Raw genomic sequence first — 26535 nt, forward strand, 5'->3', positions numbered from 1 at the left:
TTCTCAGTGCTCCACAATTTTCACAATTTTGACTGTGTACACTGAGTTTGACACACTAGTTTAGAGGGTGCCACAAACTTAGCTAAGTAAAACAGATCTGTACATTTCACCCATTTATTTAAATAGATAAGCCAACTTTTGGCTTTCCTTTTGTGTATGATCATATGTGGCAGAAAAGTCCAGTTCAAAATTTTATAGTCTACTGTTCTGCTGTTCATGCCATTTTCATGTAATATTTTATCTGTTGTGCCATACTTTGTGTATATTTTGACATATTGTGTGTTTTTGAACAGCTGTGGGTGCCATGAAAAATTTGTTTTATCGTTAATAGTAAACTTAATTTGTGCTTTTTAAAATCTTGAGATGAGAGTACCCTCATTCAAAAACAGTTGTTCCCAAATGTTATATATGTATTTTTGAGAATTTTTTGAAATAATGTGTGTCGGGTGTAAGGTATTTGGTAGTAAATGAGTGGTGCTGATTTAAAGTTACTGTAGCATATATTATTACTAACATATCATGTTCTATTTAGTTTTTTTTTTCTTTTGACAGAAGTGTACATCATCCCATATTAATTTTATTTTCAAGTTTGTTAGTGAACATAACCTAATTACTAATTACTAATTTTATTGAGGTTTTCCAGTTGTCACAATAGATATCTCTTTTCAGCTATTAATCACTCCAGTTTTTAAAGACAATTGATAAAACATATAGCACACCAGAGCCGTAAATGAAAAGAGGATCTGCAAGCTTTGTTTACTGTTCTGTAAAATATTGCACCAGCCACAGTGCAGCACCATTGTGTATGCAGTTCTCAGGTGCAGAAAGAGTTAGCTGATGTTCATAAGCAGCTGGAAATCCCCCTGACTACCATCAACAAATTGGAAGCTGCTGCAAATAGGTGTGTTGGGAGGGCTACCAAGAGTCACGTATCGGGGACACCAGAGGTATCTCAAGTACTATCTTCTCTCATTGATTTTATCTCCTCTACAGAAAGTAAAGAATCTATCACTAGCCATCCACTTGATTGTGAGTGCCATGCCGATGGCAGGTCCAGGGCCCCGTACAGGAGAGACAGGGACCAGGGAGAAATCAAGGTGTTAACCCTTCCTCCATGTCAACAAGTTCAAGGCTCTGTCTTCCACTGAGACCAAAACTAGGCCAGTGAGACTCAATTCACTTGTTAGAAAACTTAGTTATCCTGTGTTAAGGGAAGGCAAATGGAAGAGGGTATTGGGCTATTAATCACCGGCACTTAAAACATCAGGTGAATAATGAGAAATTGCAGCGAGGGGTGGGAAGGAACATCTTGTGCACTCAGTCTGTGTGTCTGGGACTTCATTGACATGCTGAAGAAACTGTTTTGACAGTCATTGAGGGAACAATATGCAACCAATTGCAGATTAAGGCACATGTTGGAACAAAAAATGCCTGGCACCTAGGCTCTGAGGTCATACTTGGATCATTCTTCTGTATAGCAGAGAAGGTCAAGAGTACCAGGATGGCTAACAGTTTCAACAAAGCTCACAGTCTGTAGCACTGTCCCCAGAACTGATCATCACCACCATGTTCATAGCTGAGTAGAAGACCTTTGAAGGTCCTGTGACAAGCTAAGCTGTGACTTCCTAGACATATGCCATAGGGTTGAAAACTCTATGATTCCCCTAAATGGCTCAAATGTGAACTATACATCAGAGACTACTACCCAGGTAGCTGACCATGTGTTGGGTGCTTATTTAGGTTTTTTAGATTAGGTGACTCTCCATCCAGCCCAGAAAACAACACTTGTAGGAGGTCCAGAAGTGTTAGTGTATGATGAAAGGAGTGTCCTACCCACTCTCTCCACAGGCAAGAGTATTAAAATCCTTGTGGTAGATTGCAAAAGCATTGCATCAAAGTTCCAGAATTTGAAGTACTCCTGAAAAGCTTTGTAGGTCACATAATACTATGTACAAAAAACTGGCTAAAACTAAACTAAACCCTACCCGAACAGGCCATGAAGGCCTAACAGTACCAATCAACCACCATGCCATCATCAGTCCACAGGCATCACTGGATGCAGATATGGAGGGGAACATGGTCAGCACATCACTCTCCCGGCCATGTCTCAGTTTACGAGACCAGAGCCAGTGCTGCTCAGTCAAGTAGCTCCTCATTTTGCCTCACAAGGGCTGAGTGCACCCCACTTGCCAACAGCGCTCAGTAGACAGGATAGTCACCCATCCAAGTGCTAGCCCAGGCCAGCAGTGCTTAACTTCGGTGATCTGGCAGGAGCCGGTGTTACTACTGTGGTAAAGTTGTTGGCACAGAAAGCTGGTTAAAGCCTGGAATTGATATCAGTGATATTTAGAAAATTGATGTGGTATAGACAAGAAACCCAAATCTACTGAGAAAGAAACTGAAGCTGCATGTGAGACTGTTTGGGGCAGACTGGGTAGCAGGGAGAGCATAAACTTATAACTGGATCCTTGCATCGGCCACCATGCACATTCCAAGATGTAACAAAAAGCTGTAGAGAAACTCCAGTTTGCTACTTCATAAGTTCCCCGATCGTACTGCAATCATCAGAGGAGACATTAATCATCCAACTGTTTGTTAGGGAAATTGTAGTTTTGTTAGTGGTGGATGTGACAAGACACTCTGTGAAACATTACTAGCTGCCGTTTCTGAAGACTACCTATAACAGGTAGTTTGAAACCCCACTCATGATGGAATGTAAGCATGCCAGACAAAAAATTGTTCAGCCACAGGAGACATCCTGCAAATACCATATAACACCACCTCTAGCTGTGGTAATGGTCTGTGTTTTGTGAGAAAGAGTGTCCACTAGTTCCTTCCGTTATGCCATGTTCAAATGAAGTTGCTCTGATGTTTGGATCCCATAGAGCTATCAAATAGTGAAGATGTTGGTTACTAGGTTTTGTCACACATTCCCAATAGTTCCAGCCATTTCATCTGGGATTAAAATTAGGTAAACTGGTGGACGATTCAAGCTACAATAGGTTACCTAAGTGTTCATCAGACAAGGAATGGGTGCATTGAGGACATAACTGTTGTCATCTTGGAAGATGGGAAACTCCAGAGCATGCTCATCATGAAGATGGAGGAGGAAGGGCAACACTTCAGCACCAAGAATATTGAAATAAACCTATCAGATTATGCCCATGGTAAATTGAGTGAGTGGGCCTAGGTGTAGCTACAAGAAACAACCTCAAAAATCACAGAACCACCTCTGGCATGAACTTCCTCCCCCACACACTGTGGGTTAAATGTCTTATTGGATGGTCAGTGCACTCAGAGCCTTACAGTAATTGAAATAAGCCAAGATTCAAACTTGTCAGACCTCCCTACATGATTCCAGTCAGCTACTGTCCAGTTTTTATATTTTTTGGCCCACTGAAGATGAAATTCCATACGTGATACTGTGAGAAATGGCCTTTTGCAAAGTACTTGATTCCAAATGACCACTGCATGCAGTTCGCATCATCACAACTTTCACTCAGAAAGTGGTTGACGTGGATATAAAATAACTGGCACCAACAGTTCCTCTTACACCTGAAACCACTTCTGATTGACAGTGTGTGACACTCACCTCCAGACACTCACAGGCCTGTTTTTCCAGTATTAATCTATCTTTTTATATATATAGTGTCACTATTTCAGTATTTAATGCCTCAATGTCCTTTTGCAGCAACTTTATAATTTCGTTTTTTGAGTCCACTGTACTTACAAGATAGGCTGTTCCAACTCATAAACAAATGTAGCATGTCCATGGAACATCATCACTGATGAATTTTAGGTTCACTTTTGCACACTTTTCGTGCAACCAGTAATTGCACTTGACACACAAAATACCCATCACCACTCATTTTTCACATTCCCGACATGAAAAACTGTTTGTTTTTTTTTTTTTTTTTTTTTTTTTTTTTTTTTTTTTTTTTTTTGACAAGATCAAAACGTTCCTACACTTTCCTATCAGCACCTTCTTGACTAATGTTCATCTCTGGCTCAGTTAATGTTATATTTATGTTGCTGGCAGACACTACATTTCTCATGGCTAATGGTGCATAACAATTTTTAGTGGTTCTTACATAGCTGAGGACAGATACTGCATCAACTCGTATAGTATTGTGCCAGTCTCTTCTAACACCCATACATTCCATTATATTTGCAAAGTTTTCAACATCAGAAGAAAATACAATTGGAATCACTGAAGTGAATTTCTAATAACTGATCAACTGCCATTGAATTCAATGATTTAATCTCCTTCAGGCTCTTTTCAGATGTATCTTTGTCGCATTTTGGGTGCATATTCATGTTCACTGTGGGTAACTGTCTTTAAATAACTGGCATATTGAGGGTTTTGTAATCGCTTACTTCACTTATCTAGCAGCATTATTGACAGTGTGGCCATTTGACACATCCATTCATAACGTAATTACACACAGCAACACTGTATGTCAATTTTCAGTATAGTTTGTCTGTTAAATTTATTCTTATTTAAGTGTTTTGGTAGTGAGTGCATGATGGTACATCAAAACTTTCATAATTTCAGGAACATTTTGAACATATTTACCACTTTACACTTGTGTTCAAGGATATCTACATCTTGTTTTAGGATTCCAATTTTTCAACGTACCAGAGGATGTGGTCATTCATGGAGTCTGCTCGTCCAAGCGTTTTTACAAGCTCAAATGTTGAAGGAGTGGACCGTGTTGTGAAAGGAAAGGGCAGTTATGCTTTTCTAATGGAATCGACATCAATAGAGTATGTTATTGAACGGAACTGTGAGCTGACCCAAGTAGGAGGACTTTTGGATTCAAAAGGCTACGGAATTGCCATGCCACCAAGTAAGTCCAACAGTGTGTGAGTAATAATCAAAACTTTACCTTAACCCATTTTGCACAATTTTAATTTTTTCTTTCATTTTTAATTGTACCTCTAAAAATTTTTCTTTGGTGTCACTGTACTTTTGAAGCAAAGTGTCAGAGAGAATTATAAATAGACAAATCAGTAGGACTGAAACAGAAAGCCACCCTCTTGTTACTAAATAAGGGCTGAAGACGCTCAGAAAGCCTCACTGTACTGAGTAAAGGCACTGCAAAGTCCAAATACATCTTGTTCCATAGAGGCCAGGTTGCTGGCCATTTGGAAGATATCTTTTCAGGAGCCAGTTGATGTTTGGCACATTGGGTACATACATCTGTTGCTCCATGTCCTCATCAACCTCATCCAGTACACATGTCACCACAGAGTGGTTTTTGTAAAGGGCATTTTCCAGTTACTTTGATGTAGGAGATGGAGAACTTGCATTTGCAAATGGAAGAGAGTCCACAACAGGGAGTTGATGGAGGCTTGCAGGGAGATGGGTAGCATTGTGCTACCTTGGTAGCTGTTGTGGGAAAGTTTTGCATGAAATTCAGTACTGTTAATCTGTAAGGAAACAAACCCCTCCCCTCTGTCAAACACTAGAGAAATAGCCAAGAGGAGATGAAATGCATCAGAATTGCCACAATAACTGATGGGCTATCAATAGATTTAGTGGCAGTAATTACTGAGTAACAAACTATCAGTGCTGTGATTCCTGCTCTGATAGCGCTACAGTCTGGAACCGCGCGACCGCTACGGTCGCAGGTTCGAATCCTGCCTCGGGCATGGATGTGTGTGATGTTCTTAGGTTAGTTAGGTTTAAGTAGTTCTAAGTTCTAGGGGACTGATGACCTCAGAAGTTAAGTCCCATAGTGCTCAGAGCCATTTGAACCTGCTCTGATAACCTATTGTGCATACTGAATTATCCCTATATAGGACTGCTCCTTTAACTTGACTACTAAGAGATCTGTTGATGAATTCATTACTTTGCTGCTGAGGCACTGTTCAGCATATACTAAATAGCAACTGGCCAACCATATATAAAAACAGTATTAAAGTTGTTAAATGTAGACCACAAAATACTGAAAATATGGTATGCTATGACAGTGAATACAATAATAATGCTGCTTCTCATAGCTAAAGAAAGGTCTGTGAATAGTGGTGAAGTTTAGAAAATTGACACAAAACTCAAACATGTCTACAAAACTGAAATTAAAACAGCCAAGTGTAAAAGAAATGATAGCTATATTTTGAAATCTAAAAATAGTACTAATGCAGAATGGAATATAATTAAAAGTGAAATAAATCAATCCAAGAAAGATAATACCATTGTCATAGACTCCAATGTATTGGATGAATACTTTGTAAACTGTACAAGCTGTCATCATTCAAGCTGCAACAACAGCTCAATTGCTGAGACACTTGTACCCCAAACAAAAAATATAACTACATTCTCATGGTCTAAAATTACTCCTTACAATATTAGCAAAGCAATTAACAAGCTTGGATATTCTAAAACAGGGCACTATGACGGAATGAGCAGCTCTGTCATAGAGAGCATAGCAGATGAAATTAAAATGCCATTGCTTTTTCTAGCCAACAGAATTGTGGCAGATAGTATTTTCCCTGTAGCGCTTAAAATCACTGTTAGACTGTCAGTGTTTAAGAAAGGAGAAATATGCCTCCCTAGTGACCATAGGACAATCTCAGTCTCAGTTGTATGAAAAATAATAGAAATCTGTATACATAAATATGTGACTCTTTTGAAAATAACAGGTTATTGACTGCAAACCAGTTTGGCTTTAGATCAGATCTGTCAACAGTGAAAGCAACAGGAAATATGTTAGATATGATTTGTGATGCTGTTGGAAAAAGAGACAAGCTACATGTGCTACACTTATAGACTTGAGGAAAGTCTTTGACATGGTGTCACACAGAAAGTATAAGCAAATAATCAGGCATCATAGATGCTTAAAATAAAATGTGGAATCCCACAGGGGTTGGCTCTCGGACCCTTTCTCTTGATTGTTTATACAAATTTTTTCTCAAGTCATATACCAAGTGAGAACATGATCTATGCTGCTGATATCATATTGGTAACAACAGGTGTAAACTTATAAATCGATATGACTAATCACTGGTGTCTGGCCAACCAGCTGTCCATAAGCAAAACAAAATGAGAAGAACTGTATTTCAGTCCCTTAGCAATGAAGTCTGAGAATAAAAATGTGGAATTACTTGGGCTTTTGATCAGTAAGTGACTACATTCTTTCACTCAAAGCTGCAATATGGAATACTGTTGTGGGGAAATGCAACAGAGTCGACTTGCAGAAGAAAGCCGTTAGATGTATTCTAGGTTTGCCTCTAAGAGATACTTGCAGAAGTCATTTTAGATGACATAATATTATTACAGTCCCCACCTTTTACATCTATAGTTTACTAATTTATGCCAAAGAAAATTTAGACTAAGAAAAATGTTCATTTGCATAATACCAGAAGTAGCCACGTGATAGATTTACCATACTGAAGACTTTCTCACACATGCAATAGCCATAAACACATGAGCCTGAAATTCTTCAACAAATTGCCAAAAACAGCTCATTTGACTGCCTTACACAATTTTAAAAAAGTTTTAGAAATGTTATTAAAAGAGCAAGAATATTACACACTTGATGAACTCATGGACAGTGATTTTCAAGACTTGCGCATTGAGTAGCTGTACTTTTCAGTAAAATATATCTAATGATTATAAAAGAATTCTGTATTTACACACCTGTAAATAAATCTACTAGTATCATTGTTTCAAGTAGTCATACGTAATTGTAAACTAAGTGTTGGTAATTAATATTGACAAGGGCCACAGTATCAAAATATACTGAATGGCTTACAATGAACATTCTAATTCTAGTAAACATTATAGTTTATTGTAGGCCCCTTCACAGACTGTTGTCCACTTTAACTGTTTCTCCATCTTTCCTAGCTAGTTTAGCACATAGGCAGTGGTAGCCGTAAGGGGAATAAATTTCACATAACCATTTTTTACCCATGAAAGGTTGTAACTCATTTTATATTCTTAGGTATTTGGATCTTTCCATTTGCTTCTAAATGTTGTTCCATAGGACAGATACCATCTTTATTGAGCATGGTGACCAAGATATTCTACTTCTGTTTGGAAAAATATGCTTTTTGCAACCTGCACTTGACACCAGTTGTCTACAGTTTCCTGAATTAGAGATACAGATTTGATAACTATTCTTTTTGACTGGACCCAAGAACAACACTTAGAAGGTGCAACAGGCCTACTAAAAAGACTGTGCTTACACCATGCTTGTCTGCCCTATTCTGGAGTACTGCTGTGCGGTGTGGGATCCACATCAGGTGGGACTGACAGGTGACATCGAAAAAGTTCAAAGAAGGGTGGCTCATTTCATACTATCATGAAATATGGAAGATTGTGCCACCGACATGATACATAAATTGGAGTGGCAATAATTAAAACAAATGCGTTTGTCATTGCAACAGGATCTTCTCATGAAATTTCAATCACCAGTTTTCTCCTCTGATAGCAAAAACATTCTGTTGCCACTCACCTACATAGGGAGAAATGATCATCACGATAGAACAAGAGAAACCAGGGCTTCCACAGAAAAATTTAAGTGCTCATTTTTCCCATGCACCATTCAAGAGTGGAACGGTAGAGACACAGCTTGAAGGTGGTCCATTGAACCCTCTGCCAGGCACTTTATTGTGAATAGCAGAGTAATCATATAAATTTAGACGTATGATAGTACTTACATCATCAAGTTTTCCAAATGTCATTGGATCAGTACTGGTGCACTTGCATTGCAAAAGGGCAGTTCTTTATGCTGGTATAGGCCAGGAAAGGTAGGTGCAAGGGGCGTTTGAAAAGTCCATGCAAAGTCCGAGAGATTGCACCACCAGCACGTATCGAGGTCGTGTATAATTAATAGCATCTTTGGAAAGAACGCACACCAAGTTTCAGCCATATTGGTCTATTTCTTTGTGCTTGGCATTCGTGTGCATCAAGGAAGTTGAGTGATTGTCAAAAAATGGACGAAAAAAGATTATGCAAGGCAAAAAGCCGCAGGGGACTAAAGAGAAGATTGATCAACATTACGGTGATTCTGCACCTTCAATTCAAACAGTTTCTAAGTGGTTTCAAAATTTTCGGAGTGGCCATATGGGCACAAGTGATGCTGAACGTTCTGGATGCCCTGTGGAGGTTACGACTCCAGAAATCATTGATAAAATCCATGATATGGTGATGGATGACAAAAGTGTTAAGGTGCGTGAGATTGCTAGTGCTGTGGGCATCTCGAATGAAAGGGTACATAATATTTTGCATAAACATTTGGACATGGAAAAGCTATCCACAAGGTGGGTTCCGCGATTGCTCATGCTTGACCCAAAACGGAATCGTGTGAAGTGTTGCAAGGATTGTTTGGAGCTGTTCAGGAAGAATCCGCAGCCGGCCACACTGCCCGAGCAGTTCTAGGTGCTTCAGTCCGGAACCGCGCGACTGCTACGGTCGCAGGTTCGAATCCTGCGTCGGGCATGGATGTGTGTTATGTCCTTCGGTTAGTTAGGTTTGAGTAGTTCTAAGTTCTAAGGAACTGATGCCCTCAGATGTTAAGTCCCATAGTGCTCAGAACCATTTGAACCATTTGAAGAATCTGCAGGACTTTAAGCGTTGTTTTGTCACTGTGGATGAAACATGGGTACATTACGATAGTCCTGAGACCAAACAACAATCTAAACAACAGGTTACTAAGTGAGAGTCTGCACCAAAAAAGGTGAAGACCATTCCTTTGGCTTGATAGGTTATGGCGACTGTCTGTTGGAATTCACAAGGGATGATCTGGAAAAGGGTAAAACTATAACAGGTGCAATTTATTCATTGTTATTGGACAGTCTGAAAACCGAGCTGCAAGAAAAACTCCAGCGATTGGACTGCAAATAAGTCCTTTTCCATCACGACAATGCACCGGCACACACCTCAGCAGTTGTGGTCGCAAAATTATTGGAAATAAGATTCCAGTTCGTTTCACATCCCCCCCTAGTCTCCAGAATTGTGTCGCTCGAACTACTATTTGTTCCCCGATTTGAAGAAATGGCTGGTGGGACAAAGATTTTATTCAAATGAGGAGGTGATTGCAGCAACTAATAGCTATTTTCCAGACTTGGACAATTCCTATTATTTGGAAGGGATCAACAAACTAGAACAGCGTTGGACAAAGTGTATAAGTCTAAAAGGAGACTGTTGTTGTTGTGGTCTTCAGTCCTGAGACTGGTTTGATGCAGCTCTCCATGCTACTCTATCCTGTGCAAGCTTCTTCATCTCCCAGTACCTACTGCAGCCTACATCCTTCTGAATCTCCTTAGTGTATTCATCTCTTGGTCTCCCTCTATCATTTTTACCCTCCACACTGCCCTCCAATACTAAATTTGTGATCCCTCGATGTCTTAGAACATGTACTACCAACCGATCCCTTCTTCTAGTCAAGTTGTGCCACAAGCTCCTCTTCTCCCAACTTCTATTCAATACCTCCTCATTATTTATGTGATCTACCCATGTAATCTTCAGCATTCTTCTGTAGCACCACATTTCGAAAGCTTCTGTTCTCTTCTTGTCTAAACTATTTATGGTCCACGTTTCACTTCCATACATGGCTACACTCCATACAAGTACTTTAAGAAATGGCTTCCTGACATTTAAATCTATACTCAATGTTAAGAAATTTTTCTTCTCCAGAAACACTTTCCTTGCCATTGCCAGTCTACATTTTATATCCTCTCTACTTCGGCCATCATCAGTTATTTTGCTCCCCAAATAGCAAAACTCCTTTACTACTTTAAGTGTCTCATTTCCTAATCTAATTCCCTCAGCATCACCCGACTTAAATAGACTACATTCCATTATCCTCGTTTTGCTTTTGTTGATGTTCATCTTATATCCTCCTTTCAAGACACTGTCCATTCCATTCAACTGCTCTTGCAAGTCCCTTGCTGTCTCTGACAGAATTACAATGTCATCAGTGAACCTCAAAGTTTTTATTTCTTCTCCGTGGATTTTAATACCTACTCCGAATTTTTCTTTTGTGTCCTTTATTGCCTGCTCAATATACTGATTGAATAACATCGGGGATAGGCTACAACCGTGTCTCACTCCCTTCCCAACCACTGCTTCCCTTTCGTGTCCCTCAACTCTTATAACTGCCATCTGCTTTCTGTACAAATTGTAAATAGCCTTTCACTCCCTGTATTTTACCCCTGCCATCTTCAGAATTTGAAAGAGAGTATTCCAATCAACATTGTCAAAAGCTTTCTGTGAGTCTACAAATGCGAGAAACGTAGGTTTGCCTTTCCTTAATCTTTCTTCTAAGATAAGTCGTAGGGTCAGTATTGCCTCACATGTTCCAACATTTCTACGGAATCCAAACTGATCTTCCCAGAGGTTGGCTTCTACCAGTTTTTCCATTCGTCTGTAAAGAATTCGCGTTAGTATTTTGCAGCTGTGACTTATTAAACTGATAGTTCGGTAATTTTCACGTCTGTCAACACCTGCTTTCTTTGGGATTGGAATTGTTATATTCTTCTTGAAGTCTGAGGGTATTTCGCCTGTCTCATACATCTTGCTCACCAGACGGTAGAGTTTTGTCAGGACTGGCTCTCCCAAGGCTGTCAGTAGTTCTAATGGAATGTTGTGTACTCCGGGGCCTTGTTTCGACTCAGGTCTGTCAATGCTCTGTGAAACTCTTCACGCAGTATCATATCTCCCATTTCATCTTCATCTACATCCTCTTCCATTTCCGTAATATTGTCCTCAAGTACATCGCCCTTGTACAGACCCTCTATATACTCCTTCCACCTTTCTGCTTTCCCTTCTTTGCTTATAACTGGGTTTCCATCTGAGCTCTTGATATTCATACAAGTGGTTCTTTTTTCTCCAAAGGTCTCTTTAATTTTCCTGTAGGCAGTATCTATCTTACCCCTAGTGAGATAAGCCTCTGCATCTGTACATTTGTCCTCTAGCCATCCCTGCTTAGCCATTTTGCACATCCTGTTGATATCATTTTTGAGACGTTTGTACTCCTTTTTGCCTGCTTCATTTACTGCATTTTTATATTGAATTCAGTATTTCTTCTGTTACCCAAGGGTTTCTACTAGCCCTCGTCTTTTTACCTACTTGATCCTCTGCTGCCTTCACTATTTCATCCCTCAACGCTACCCATTCTTCTTCTACTGTATTTCTTTCCCCCATTCCTGTCAATTGTTCCCTTATGGTCTCCCTGAAACTCTGTACAACCTCTGGTTCTTTTAGTTTATGCAGGTCCCATCTCCTTAAATTCCCACCTTTTTGCAGTTTCTTCAGTTGTAATCTACAGTTCATAACCAATAGATTGTGGTCTGAGTACACATCTGCTCCTGGAAATGTCTTACAATTTAAAACCTGGTTCCTAAATCTCTGTCTTAGCATTATATAATCTATCTGATACCTTTTAGTATCTCCAGGGTTCTTCCATGTATACAACCTTCTTTCATGGTTCTTGAACCAGTTGTTAGCTATGATTAAGTTATGCTCTGCACAAAATTCTACCAGGCGGCTTCCTCTTTCATTTCTTACCCCCAATCCATATTCACCTACTATGTTTCCTTCTCTCTGTTTTCCTACTCTCGAATTCCAGTCACCCATGACTATTAAATTTTCATCTCCCTTCACTACCTGAATAATTTCTTTTATCTCATCATACACTTCATCAATTTCTTCATCATCTGCAGATCTAGTTGACATATAAACTTGTACTACTGTCGTAGGCGTGGGCCTCGAGTATATCTCGGCCACAATAATGCGTTCACTATGCTGTTTGTAGTAGCTTACCCGCACTATGTCAAAAAATAAAAAATGTTTACCCCAAACACGTAAGTAGTTTTTATTTTTGCACAGACTGTTCAAATGCCCCTCATACCATAAACCATTAGTTTACTTCTAGATTGCAACAAAACTGGGAACCTAGGCACCAGACATACCCAGAGGGATTAGTGTAGCTGATTTGCATGTGTTGCGTCCGTCAGCTCCTTGTGGTTCTTCTAACACTGTTCCTGTTGCTTCTGATGTTGCTATTGCTTCTTCTGTTGTTCCAGTTGCTTCTTCTGTTGTTACAATAGCTTGTGTCAATGCTGTTATTGCTGTTCCGCATCTTTTCTTGATGCCATTTGATCTCATCACCAATTTTCTAACTATGCAGAATGTATTTACTGGAACACTTTCAAGCAAGTACATGTGGTGATCGCTACCTCCCAGTTCAAATGCAAGCACAGCTGTTGTTGTAGTAACATAGCTAAACAGTCTGAAGGGAAGCTCATGCAAAAACCAGTAATTCGATAAAATTTGTAATGACATTATAACCACAGGAGTTCAAAATAAGTCCAAGGAAAGTCTTGATCAAAGTGTTGTCATCTAAAATAAATGATACTCGAAACAGGTAAAGGGTGGTGGTGATTGGACACAAAGTGCCTGTAACTGTTTTCAGTCACATTTCTGCATGTGCCTGCCCCCCCCCCCCCCCTACACACACACACACACACACACACACACATGCATGCGTATACAGAGGGAGAGGGGGAGAGAGAGAGAGAGAGAGAGAGAGAGAGAGAGAGAGAGAGAGAGATCCTTTTGGTGTTCATGTTGTTGGTAGTAATTAAGGACTGGAGAGAGAAAGGCTATGGGAGATTGCAAAGAGTAGGAAGGAGAAGGTAGCAGAACAACAGTACAGAAATACAGAGAGGGTTCTTATAGACAGGATAGATAGATGTTATTCGTACACACGATTAAGAAGAAGAGAACAAGCAGTTACCCGAGATAAGCCAGAAAATGAACAGTTAGTAAGAAAGCAAGAAATGGAAAAAAGAACTCAGGAAAACCAAATGACATAAAATATTAAAAATAGTAACAAGAAATAAATATAAATGGGAAAATTGTGAATACCAGGAGACAACAAGAGAAAGCAATGAAACCATAACAGAAAAAAAGAAGACTGTAAGAGCAGTCTGTACTTAAAGCACAGAAGTGCTGATGTAGTTGGGAAGAGGATGTATCCCACAGGACACAATTTGAGAGCGAGACATGAATTCGTAATTGCAGCAGATATCACTGGATGGATAATTTTGGTGTGATAGAAGAGCATACACAAAATTACAAGCATATTGAAGTGACAATGGCTTGAGGATTGAGGAGATGACTGTGGAGGTGTTGTTGGCTTAATTTGAGGAGGTAGGCTGCATGCAGTAGCCTGAATGTGCTAGTCTATAAAGACAATCTTTCCAGTGGGAGCTCCATGTGCAGCCATGTTAAGACTCCTCGGGGAGTCGGAATTATGCATTCTCATAAACATGACTAATACATGTCTGAAGATGAATGTCCAGAATGTACTGGATTTCTGGTTTGGGATGACAGTGAGTACATTTCATAGGTAGCCTGCTTGGTATCTGTTGAATGCTATCATGAGTGTAAAGATTACATTAAATCATTTTACTATGTGATTAAAATATCTGATATATGTGTACCTGTTATATGTATACATATAAATTTAAATTGTCCTTTGTCTTGTCAGTGAAGTCAGTAAAGAGATCTAGTGAAATCTTCTTAAAGGAAGGCACAGTTAATGTGATAATAGCTGCTGTTCCTTATTGTACAATAACATATCCTATGTTTGTTATCAGAAGACTACCTGTATGCAGAGAAATGATAAGAATGCATTCCAGTTTAATACTGCAGTGCTGTGTTGCATCTCTGCAGCTCGCGGTCCAGTGACTACCACTGCTACCTCTGGATCACGGGGTCCCGGGTTTGATTCCCAGCTGGGTTGGGGATTTTCCCTGCCCAGGGACTGGGTGTTTGTGTTGTCCTCATCATTTCATCATCACCATTTGTGAGAGTGGCTAGATTGGACTGTGTTAAAAATTGCACGGTGTAAAAATTGGGCCTTCTATGGGTGCTGATGAGCGCGCAGTTGGGCACCCCATAAACATCATCACAACTGCAATGCTGTGTTGTACGTTGGCAACCGTAATGCCCTTGTCGCTAATGACAAATGTGTGGAAGGTGGCAAAGAATCTATTGCCATAGGAATCTGGACAGGCAAGCAAAAGATTATTTGACACAAATGCAGTTTGAATAAATGTAATGCACTCAACTTATTCTGAAGAACTGCTATATTGTTGACAACTTGTTAGTGACTAACAATAAGCAGAAGTCTGACACTGGGCATGCATCTATATGCACTGAATGTTTGCCAGTAGAGCTAACTGTCAACAACATGGAGTAATGTTCGGCACCAACTAGCAACACAGAACTCTCACTAGAAGCACAGAACTACATGTAGAAGTAGAAGTAGCAGTAGAGACTGACACCCAGGTGATCGCCACTTATAACACCATCCTGGCACTCCCCATTGGTCAGCAGTCCAAAGATTCTTCACTGGTGGCAATGTTCAAAGCCACAGCACCCACAAGAAGCTATGAGGCCCCAGCTCTGGCAATACTGATAACCTATGATACTACAAACAACTTACATCCTTCCTTACTGGTGCCCTTTATCCAGCCAATGTTGGGATGAGACTTCTCCTATTTCGCAGAGAACCACACCCGTGTATATGATGGTATTATGATGGGGTTGCCGTTCCCAGCGGCATTTTTAAAAGCCACTACCCAGCTCCATCCCCCTTCCCATCCCCCCACCCCACCCCACCCCACCCCACCCCCCCTTACTGGGGAAGAATCTGTGTACCCCTTTTGTCTGCATGTAATGTAATGGCATGGTCAAATGTGACATCATTCTTCAAATAGCTTGTGCATCATTTATCTGAGGTGGGATGTGGGAACACAACATATTTGGCACAGATTCATTTATACACAACAAGACATTGTAGAATGTATGATGAAGGGTACTGCATATGAATATTATCAATTTACTGTCCTGTTACATATGCATATGGAGTGGGAGAAAGACGACTGTATGCAACAGTATGTTTCCTAATCTCTCTTACTTTACTCCTGTGGCACTTATGCAGCATACATAACAGAAGCAACAGAACTGTTGGCTAGACTTCGTTGAATAATCCCATTCTTTCAAAGATTCTCTTTTAAATTCCCTGAGCATTTAAATTATTCCATGATATGAAATATACAAACCTTTTATGATCCTAACAGTTCTTGAATACCTTTGATGTTTGCTGTCATACCTAGTAGATAGGAATTCCAAACACTGATGGGGTACTTTAGAATATGTCATATTAATATCTTGTATGCATTTTGATTACTGATATATCACACTTTTTGAGAATCCTCTCTCCAAATCAGAGTATTCTAGTGGCCCTACCAATCACTTATTTAACTTGCTTGTACCATGTTTTATTTTTTCATAGCCCTTAGATATTAAAATGATTTGGCAGGCTCTGGAAGTATACTACTAATCTTATAGTGTAATACCATCAGTTTCTTTCACTTTTTTATAGGCACAGCATACTGTCATCACCCTTTTATTTAACTGGGTAGATAAAAAATCTATTAACCAAGCAGCAGCAGAACAATAACATAAAAGACGATTGTTATTGGCAAGCTTTCGGAGCCAGTGGCCCCTTCTTCAGGCAGAAGGGTTGAAGGGGAAGGAAGAGGGGTGAAGGGAAAGGACTAGAGAGATTAGGAAATGGGGTAGATTTGGGAAAGTCACCCAGAACCGCAGGTCAGGGGAGACCTACCATACAGGATGAGAAGGAGAGGCTGATTGCTGGGGACTGCATTGAACAAGATTTGAAAACCTGAGAGCTTAAGGGTGGAAGACAGCATAACATGCAGACAGAGATTACTGCTTAAACATCATGCATGAGTTAATAATAGTGAAAAGCTAAGTACATTGTACGTAACAGAGGTGGAAGGGGGTCGGTGAAAAATAGATTGGTGAGACAATGAAAGATGTAGAAAACTAAAACGGAGTGAAGCAAAGAGTAGTTACAGTGAGGAAATGCTGAGACAGATGAAATTAATGTAAATTAAGGCCAGGTGGGTGGCAAGAACAAAGGACGTGTTGTAGAGCTAGTTCCCACCTGCCTACTTCTGAGAAACTGGTGTCTTGGGGAAGAATCCAGATGGCGTGTGTGATGAAACGGGCACCAAGATCACGATTGTCGTATTGTAGAGCATGCTCTGCAACAGGATATTGTGAGTTGCCAGTATACACCCTCTGCCTATGCCCGTTCATCCTAATTGATAATTTGGTGGTAGTCATGCTGATGTAAAAGGCCGTACAGTGTTGTATAACAGCAGGTATATTACATGTGTCATTTCTCAGGTGGCTCTCTCTTTGATAATATATGTTTTACCAGTTAAAGGGCTGTTACAGGGGTTGGTAGGAGGGTGCATAGGGCATGTCTTGCAGTGGGTATGGTCCCAGGGGTTGTAGCCGTAGGGTAGGGAAATGGGTGCAGAAGGAGCATAGGGTCTGACAAGAATATTTGTGGAGATTGGGAGGGTGATGGAAAGCTATTCTAGGTGTGGTGGTCAAAATTTCAGACAGAATGGATCTCATTTCACGCCATGATTGTAGGAAGTCATGGCCCTGTCGATAATGCTGATTAACACATTCCAGACCAGGAATGTCAGCAGTGGTGTGCTCCAAAGTTGTTTTTTGGGGGGATCGGCAGTATCAGGATCGGATGTGGTGGCCCAGGAAATCTGCTTTTTAATTGGGCTGGTGGGGTAATTATGTGCAGTGAAGATTGAAGTGAGAATGATGGTGTATTGCTGTAATGAGTCTGCGTCCAAACAAACGTGTTTCCCTCGGATGCCAAGGTTGTATGTGAGGGAAAGGATGGCAACTTACATTTTGACACCTAGAATAGCTTTCTGTTGCCCTCCCAATCTCAATATTCTTGTCAGTTCCTATGCTCCTTTTGCACCCATCTCCCTACCCTGTGCCTACTACCCCTGTGACCGCCCCCACTGCAAGACTTTCCCTATGCACCACCTATAACAGCCCTGTAACTGGCAAAACGTATACCGTCAATGATTTTGGACACCGGGGCGAATTCGCACAGTATGGCTTATTTGCTCTTTGCCACTGCATAGAAACAAAGAGTTATTTATTTTAACATCCGTGCACCAGTTATTTTAAGCACAAGATTGCATTTATCGCTTTTGACAACTTTTATTTTGCGTCAATTGTTTCCCTAGGTGAATAACTGACGAACAGTAAAGTGGAAACTTTCTATTGTTGCGCCAAGCATGAAGTTATTGTAACTGTAATTGTCAACACATTCAGTAGCTAACAGCATTGACATAATTTCTGTAAAAGTTTGTTGAGTTTCTCGGGCAAGGTTATAAAATAATGACAGTTTTTGTAAAACTGTGTACTGTGTGGGGTGATTTCAGACAATGCCAAGAATGTATAAGAGCAGGAGAGGTGCTACAGTATGGTGTAATTATGACCCGGAACTTTTAGATAAAGCTGTTTGTGATATCCAGAGTGGTAAATTATCATACAGAAAAGCGTGTGATTTGTATGGTATACCTAAATCAACCCTACAAAATAAAGTGCAGAAAGCACATCCAAAAAAAATGGGAGGACAGCCAGTACTAAATAAAGAAGAAGAAGAAATGTTGAAGCAAGGTATCTTGACGGCTGCACATTGGGGATTTCCCTTCACTAAACTGGATATTAGATATTTAGTTAAAGTCTACCTTGATAAATCTGCCGAAAAGAGAAGAGATTTCATAATAATTTGCCAGGAGAAAAATGGGTGCATTTATTCCTTAAAGGACAGTCAGAAAATCTTTCTGTTCGCTTAAGCGAAAATATTAAACGAGCTCATGCAGAACTTATCTGTAATGTATAAAATTCATTATATCATTCCATATCACTTATTTGTAACAAAGGGCTACCTTAAAATGTGTAAAATGTCACCAAAATCAAATAAAAAGCACATAAAATTTTAAAAAATGCAGTAACTGTCCGAATTCGCCCTCTATATACTGTAACTTCGGACAGAGATTTAAAAAACACATATGTCTGAAGTCACCCCAATCCATGGGGTGACTTCGGACACTTTATTTAACTGCCTCAGATAACTCTACCTACACATACACTTTCTAGTTCTGGGATATTTTATTCGTTACACATATACCCTACCACTTGCATAACAATCAATTTAATCTAACAATATATACGAAAGTTACAATCAAAATAATAACAAAACCGTTCAAAATCACCCCGTTTGACGGTACTGTCAAAGGGAGAGCCACTTGCAAAAAGACACATGTCATATACCAGCTGTTAAATAAACATGACTACCACCAAATTATCAATTAGGATGAATGGGCATAGGCAGAGGGTGTATACTGGCAACTCACAATATCCTGTTGCAGAGCATGCTCTACAACATGACAATCGTGACCTTGGTGCCTGTTTCACCACAAATGCCATCTGGATTCTTCCCCAAGACACCAGTTTCTCAGAAGTCCCCAGGTGGGAACTAGTACTACAACACGTCCTTTGTTCTCACCACCAACCTGGCCTTAATTTACATTGATTTCTTCCATCTCAGTGTTTCTTCACTGTAACTACTCTTTCCTTCACTCTGTTTTAGTTTTCTACATCTTTCATTGTCCTACCAGTCTATTTTTCACCACCACCCCCTTCCATCTCTGTTATGTACAATGCACTTAGCATTTCACTCTTATTAACTCATGCATGATGTTTAAGCAGTAATCTCTGTCTGCATGTTATGCTGTCTTCCACCCTTAAGCTCTCAGGTTTTCAAATCTCGTCCGATGCAGTCCCCAACAATCAGTCGTTCCTTCTCATCCCTTATGGTAAGTCTCCCCTGCCCCGCAGTTCTTTGTGACTTTCCTGAAAACTACCCCTTTTCCTACACCTCTCCCGTCCTTTTCCTTCACATCTCTTCCTTCCCCATCAACCCTTCTCCCTGAAGAAGGAGCCACTGGTTCCAAAAGCTTGCCAGATACAACTGCCATTTATGTGTGTGTTCTGCCACCGCTTGGTGAATAGGTTTGTTATCTACCCAATTAAATAATTTTGTCAATAATTGATTATTTTCATTGCCATCACTCTTTGTTAAAATAGAGAATTCAAAACATATAATTTCAATTTAATTGCAGATTCTCCATATCGCACTGCTATAAGCGGAGCTATTTTGAAGTTGCAAGAAGAAGGAAAGTTGCACATACTGAAAACACGCTGGTGGAAAGAAAAACGTGGTGGTGGGACATGTCGAGTATGTAATAGCAAAAATTTACACTGTAATTTGTTGCACAGTCATTATAATAAATTGAATATCTATGGTATAACTGCAAACTTATTATTAATTTTATGAACGTTTCTAGCTCTTGAACTTTAGTTTATGCCATCTCCTTCTTGACATTAACTATAAAAGATTAATTGAACATGCTATTGGAAATAAAAAACTGCTGAAAGGAATAAGAAAGCCCACAATGTTACCTCAAAATTGTGACCATAAAACACCAAATATTTCCTTAAGTGCTATATAATCAGAATCATTGTCTGATGAATTCAAGTAGTGTAAAAATAATGAAACTGGGAAAATGTCACAAATGTAATCTTATTTTAAGATTAAGATAAGCTTCAAGTATTTAAAAATGGAATTTTTATGATATCAAATGCTGATGAATGAAAGAAGTAGTAAAATCTGAAACAAAATAATTATCTCAGAAGTGTCAATCATACCATGCAATTTCACTGTTCAATGTACACTCCTGGAAATTGAAATAAGAACACCGTGAATTCATTGTCCCAGGAAGGGGAAACTTTATTGACACATTCCTGGGGTCAGATATTTTGATACATCACATGATCACACTGACAGAACCACAGGCACATAGACACAGGCAACAGAGCATGCACAATGTCGGCACTAGTACAGTGTATATCCACCTTTCGCAGCAATGCAGGCTGCTATTCTCCCATGGAGACGATCGTAAAGATGCTGGATGTAGTCCTGTGGAATGGCTTGCCATGCCATTTCCACCTGGCGCCTCAGTTGGACCAGCGTTCGTGCTGGACGTGCAGACCGCGTGAGACGACGCTTCATCCAGTCCCAAACATGCTCAATGGGGGACAGATCCGGAGATCTTGCTGGCCAGGGTAGTTGACTTACACCTTCTAGAGCACGTTGGGTGGCACGGGATACATGCGGACGTGCATTGTCCTGTTGGAACAGCAAGTTCCCTTGCCGGTCTAGGAATGGTAGAACGATGGGTTCGATGACAGTTTGGATGTACCGTGCACTATTCAGTGTCCCCTCGACGATCACCAGTGGTGTACGGCCAGTGTAGGAGATCGCTCCCCACACCATGATGCCGGGTGTTGGCCCTGTGTGCCTCGGTCGTATGCAGTCCTGATTGTGGCGCTCACCTGCACGGCGCCAAACACGCATACGACTATCATTGGCACCAAGGCAGAAGGGACTCTCATCGCTGAAGACGACACGTCTCCAATCGTCCCTCCATTCACGCCTGTCGCGACACCACTGGAGGCGGGCTGCACGATGTTGGGGCGTGAGCGGAAGACGGCCTAACGGTGTGCGGGACCGTAGCCCAGCTTCATGGAGACGGTTGCGAATGGTCCTCGCCGATACCCCAGGAGCAACAGTGTCCCTAATTTGCTGGGAAGTGGCGGTGCGGTCCCCTACGGCACTGCGTAGGATCCTATGGTCTTGGCGTGCATCCGTGCGTCGCTGCGGTCCGGTCCCAGGTCGACGGGCACGTGCACCTTCCGCCGACCACTGGCGACAACATCGATGTACTGTGGAAACCTCACGCCCCACGTGTTGAGCAATTCGGCGGTACGTCCACCCGGCCTCCCGCATGCCCACTATACGCCCTCGCTCAAAGTCCGTCAACTGCACATACGGTTCACGTCCACGCTGTCGCGGCATGCTACCAGTGTTAAAGACTGCGATGGAGCTCCGTATGCCACGGCAAACTGGCTGACACTGACGGCGGCGGTGCACAAATGCTGCGCAGCTAGCGCCATTCGACGGCCAACACCGCGGTTCCTGGTGTGTCCGCTGTGCCGTGCATGTGATCGTTGCTTGTACAGCCCTCTCGCAGTGTCTGGAGCAAGTATGGTGGGTCTGACACACCGGTGTCAATGTGTTCTTTTTTCCATTTCCAGGAGTGTATTTATTTATTTATTTATTTATTTTTTTTGGTTACGTAGGTCTTCCAATTTTTTTTTAAATCCCAAATGGACAAAAATGCTGCTTAGACCCTATCTAAATTGCTGTCCTTGTTTTCCAACTTCCCCAGCCAGTCTCTCTTTCCTCTCTGAAGGGATGTTTAGTTCTCAGACCCGTTGTTTTCTTTTCAAATGATTTTATTATTATGCGAACACTTGAACATAGCAACTTGAGGTGGGGTTGTTTTGAACTATGGTTGTGTATGATACTGGTCTGGGTTCAGCCCTGTTCAGCCTCATTTAGGACACAACCCAATTTCAACAAACAATTGCTTGACACCATTTACTGGATGCTTTGTGTACTCCACTTTGCCATTCATTCATTGTTGTTTTCGTATTTTGAACTGAGTGAAGAACTAGTCCTCATTCATCACAGAATTGGAGTATGACTCCCACAACAACAGAAAGGATTGGCAATTGCTTTGACCTCACACCAGTGCTTTCACAGCAGCACAAATCACTTGTATAAAACTTCCAGCCCTATGAGGGGAAAGTGGGACTTGTTCCCCCTCAACTCTTTCCTCCTCATGACAGTATAATTTCTCATTTGTTTATTCTCTTGGCCAAATCCCACATTAAAGTGTCTGCATTATACCCGCACCTTGAGTTTCACCTCCTGAAGATAAGTGACGTCAACATTTTTCTCAATTGAGTTATAAAATTTTCTTGATGAATATGATGCATTAACTGTTACATCATATGAAAGTTCACTTTATCATATTACAAAAAAATGTACACGTGAAGTTCCAGCTGTCCTACTATGTGTAATTTTTCCCTGTCAGAAAATCATTAAATGTGAAGACCCAAATTTATACACTGTTTAATATCCTCATTTATCCAAAATTATGAGTTCTATTATATCAGTTTTTATGTTGTTCCTTAGGATGACACCTCCAAGAGCAGCAGCACAGCAAACGAGCTTGGACTGGCCAATGTTGGAGGTGTTTTTGTTGTGCTGATGGGTGGCATGGGTGTTGCTTGTGTGATTGCTGTTTGCGAGTTTGTCTGGAAGTCACGAAAAGTAGCTGTTGAAGAAAGGGTGAGGAACATTCTGCAAGATACATAAAAGAAAGGTCTTTTTCCTTAAAAAATCATTAGCATTTGTTAATAATGTATGAATAAATGTGTTGGTATAAATAAAAATAATATGTAACTTGTGTGAATTACGATATTAATTGGTTGAGAGAAGTATACATGTCATGATGAAAAACAGACAAACATATATTTTTCTTTGATAACTGAGAGGCCACACAAAGCAGTATAAAGCAATGACAGTAGGAAATGGTATAAATGTGTGCTAATCAACATTAATAATGAGAAAATCAGGAACATTTAAGAGATTTAGCAGGGTACAAAGGTTCTAAATTATCTGGAAATTCTGTAGTAGATACACACATGAAACTTATTTTACTCCAGTTAATGATGGTTTTACACATTGAGTGGGATGTAACGAAGTCTGTAACAGAGATATCTCACATAGATTTAGATTTGCAAAGGATTTAATACAGACTGAAATGTGCCTGAAGCACCACTATTTATGACAGAATAAAAATATGGGAGGGGAGAAATTATGTACGTTTTCAGTTTACAAGTAAGAAGAAGACACAAAATGAATTCCAGAATGACATATACACTCATATGGATAGCTAAAGAGTAAATAGGTGGCACTGCAATATAGGGAGGACTTATTTCAAATTCATACGACCATTATTTAAACTATTTGGTGGTTGCCTTTCTTCTATCAGATAACCACATAGTGTTTGGTATTAAATTATTCAGCATTATAAAATACACTGGAAAAGTGGCTTATCTCTTTTATGGAAGTATTTGGTAAGTCTTAGATGTGCCATGTCTTTGTTGCAACCTGCCTGTTGAGTGACTGGGGAATGGAAAGTGAGTATTTGACCAGTAAATTCAGCAGTACTTCTGGAAGAGCAATATGTGAAGTTTTAAAATTAGATTAATATATCCATAACTGTGGATATTTTGATGAATTGCACCCTTTTTATAGCTGATTTTGTAATACATCTAAAACATTGTATTGTAGCAAGTATGCATGTTTTGCAGATAGTTTCTTTGCACTGTCTCGGGTATAAAGTTGTTATCACAAGGATATTTTGCTGTTGCTAGTGAATGCAAATGTCAAAAAAATATTACTGTTAGATTTAGCAAGAGGATAACCATACCAGAAAACTGTTACATGAAAGAAACAGTAGTGAGATGGCAATAAGTGAAGTTCTTTTTTAGAGTAAGACTGGCAGCTTATATTTGATATTGTGTTGAGAAATGAAAAGAGAATAGAATCTTTGTATAATATGCTAGGAATCTCAATAATGCAGATTTGCAAATGCATAGCAATAGTACAGTAGTACATCATGATTACTGTTATTTCTCTGCTTTCAATAGATTCAAAGCCAATTTTTATCTGCATGAATTTGTCTTGTAACCAGTGAATTATTTTCGATTTTTGACTCATGGTAAGAGGCAACTATGGAAATTTGCAACTGTCCTTGTATTCATTTTTCACTTAGCAGGCCGCTTCAGTACATATATCTAACTGATGACCTCGCTGTTAAGTTCCTTAACTTCCAACCAACCAGATCAATACATTATTTTTATTCCCTAGCAAAAAAAAAGTTACTTTAACATCAAGTCTTTAGAATACCACTAGACAATTATCCCATTGAGCCTTGTTTTTGTGAACTTTCAGATGTAAAGAAATTCAGTATTTTGTAGTACTTTGTTGTGCACTGACAAAGAAGTCTTGTAACATTGTCTTTTATTTGTAGTTTATATGTCCCCAAAAATGGAATCCCCACATTTCATGGAAAATTTAACAACATTAAAAATATCTTGTACTATTTCATTGCTGATTTTTTTAAAATGTATCTAATACAGTGGTTGCATTTTCTGTCAACAAAGGCATATGGTTTTTCCACATAGTATTATCTCAACTTGTCAAAGTAATTTGCTTGCTAATCATCCATCATTGCCAATGTTAATAACTGTACGTACATGATTTATTAGGGACTCATGACCTTAGCTGTTAAGTCCCATATCATTTCACACACACACGATTTATGTTTTGTATTTAGGATTAACAAGTTTGTTGAATATCATACTGCTTTGTGTAAGTTATAAACATTCTGAAAATTATTACTGGTGCAGTCAAAAAAACTTATGTAAATATTTTCCTTCAGTATTGTACAGCAGCTTTCTTCATTGAAAGTTGAAAGTGAGTGTCTGAGAGTTGTGCACCAGTTGCCCCTTCATTGTTGTATGTTTAAATGGAGATTCTTTTTCCTGCATGGTGTGTCATTTAAATTTCATTCATCACAGTCATAAATGTGCAACTCAGTTCTTTTCTTTTGCATATCAAATTAATGAATTCTTATTACATGTGAGTAGAGAGGAGTATACAAACAGCTTGTAGAAAATGCTTATTTTTAAGGAAAAAATAAAATGCATATAATTTAAACAATTTAAATTCAGACAGCATGAAAGGAAATACATGTAAATTAATATATTTTCCTTCACTTACAGTACCTGGACTCTCACTTTGTACTAAGAAAGAGTATAAAATGTGAAGATATCTTGTCTAATTCCAGTGTAAATGTTTTTCCTCATTTCTTTACAATTAGTTTGGTCTAATAGGGTATCAGATCACACAAATTGTACAAGCCATCATACAAAGGCTATTGATTGCTATATACCTTCTTGATGTTATTCTCTGCTTCAGTATTATGACTTGTTGCCCATTTTAAAAATAAGGATGAATGTAATAAATAGAAAACTAAACTTAAAGTAATCTCTCTCTCTCTCTCTCTCTCTCTCTCTCTCTCTCTCTCTCACACACACACACACACACACACACACACACAGAGTGATTTCGTATGTTGCAAAGTTGGCGTGCAAATCCTGATTTGATTGCTTTTGTTGGAATTTAATTCCAGTCCATACATTTCAGATTTTTTAGGCATTTTAATGCTAACCACTTCATGACAGGATACATGAGTAAATTTATATTCTTTGGAAGTGTGCTGCATTCTGTTGTTAACGACTCTGTCAAATATTGTTTTGTATTTGCTTACATATATGAGAAACTTCACGCAATAGTTGTTCTTCGTTTCCATGTACAATTCCATGTTTGTAATTCTTGATGCCTTTAGCTGTCCGAGAGTTTGTTCTACTGTATTTGGAGGAGAAACATTTGTTGAATATACTCATTAATTCTCATACAAAAGTGCTGTAGTTGGACCAAACACTGCTTGCTGAATGACCAAGATGTTTCATTCATTTTGGAATAAATGTATTCATATTTTGTTGACAGTGTTCCTGGCACTTTTCACAGTATAGGTTTTATTTAAATTTGGCCA

The 26535-nt window shown here is 39.6% G+C and overlaps 1 protein-coding gene across 2 annotated transcripts in view; it reads left to right on the forward strand.

Moving 5' to 3' along the window:
- LOC124721774 (glutamate receptor ionotropic, kainate 2) overlaps positions 1-26535 on the forward strand; it is a 203662-nt gene that overhangs the window by 168486 nt on the left and 8641 nt on the right. For both annotated transcript variants that reach the window (XM_047246884.1, XM_047246885.1), the window contains exons 15-17: positions 4619-4850; positions 20062-20177; positions 23043-23198. In XM_047246884.1, the coding sequence (XP_047102840.1) occupies positions 4619-4850; positions 20062-20177; positions 23043-23198 (504 nt within the window). The remainder of the gene's footprint in view (positions 1-4618; positions 4851-20061; positions 20178-23042; positions 23199-26535) is intronic.

Source organism: Schistocerca piceifrons, chromosome X (assembly GCF_021461385.2).
Source record: "Schistocerca piceifrons isolate TAMUIC-IGC-003096 chromosome X, iqSchPice1.1, whole genome shotgun sequence".
Taxonomy (NCBI): Eukaryota; Metazoa; Arthropoda; class Insecta; order Orthoptera; family Acrididae; genus Schistocerca; species Schistocerca piceifrons.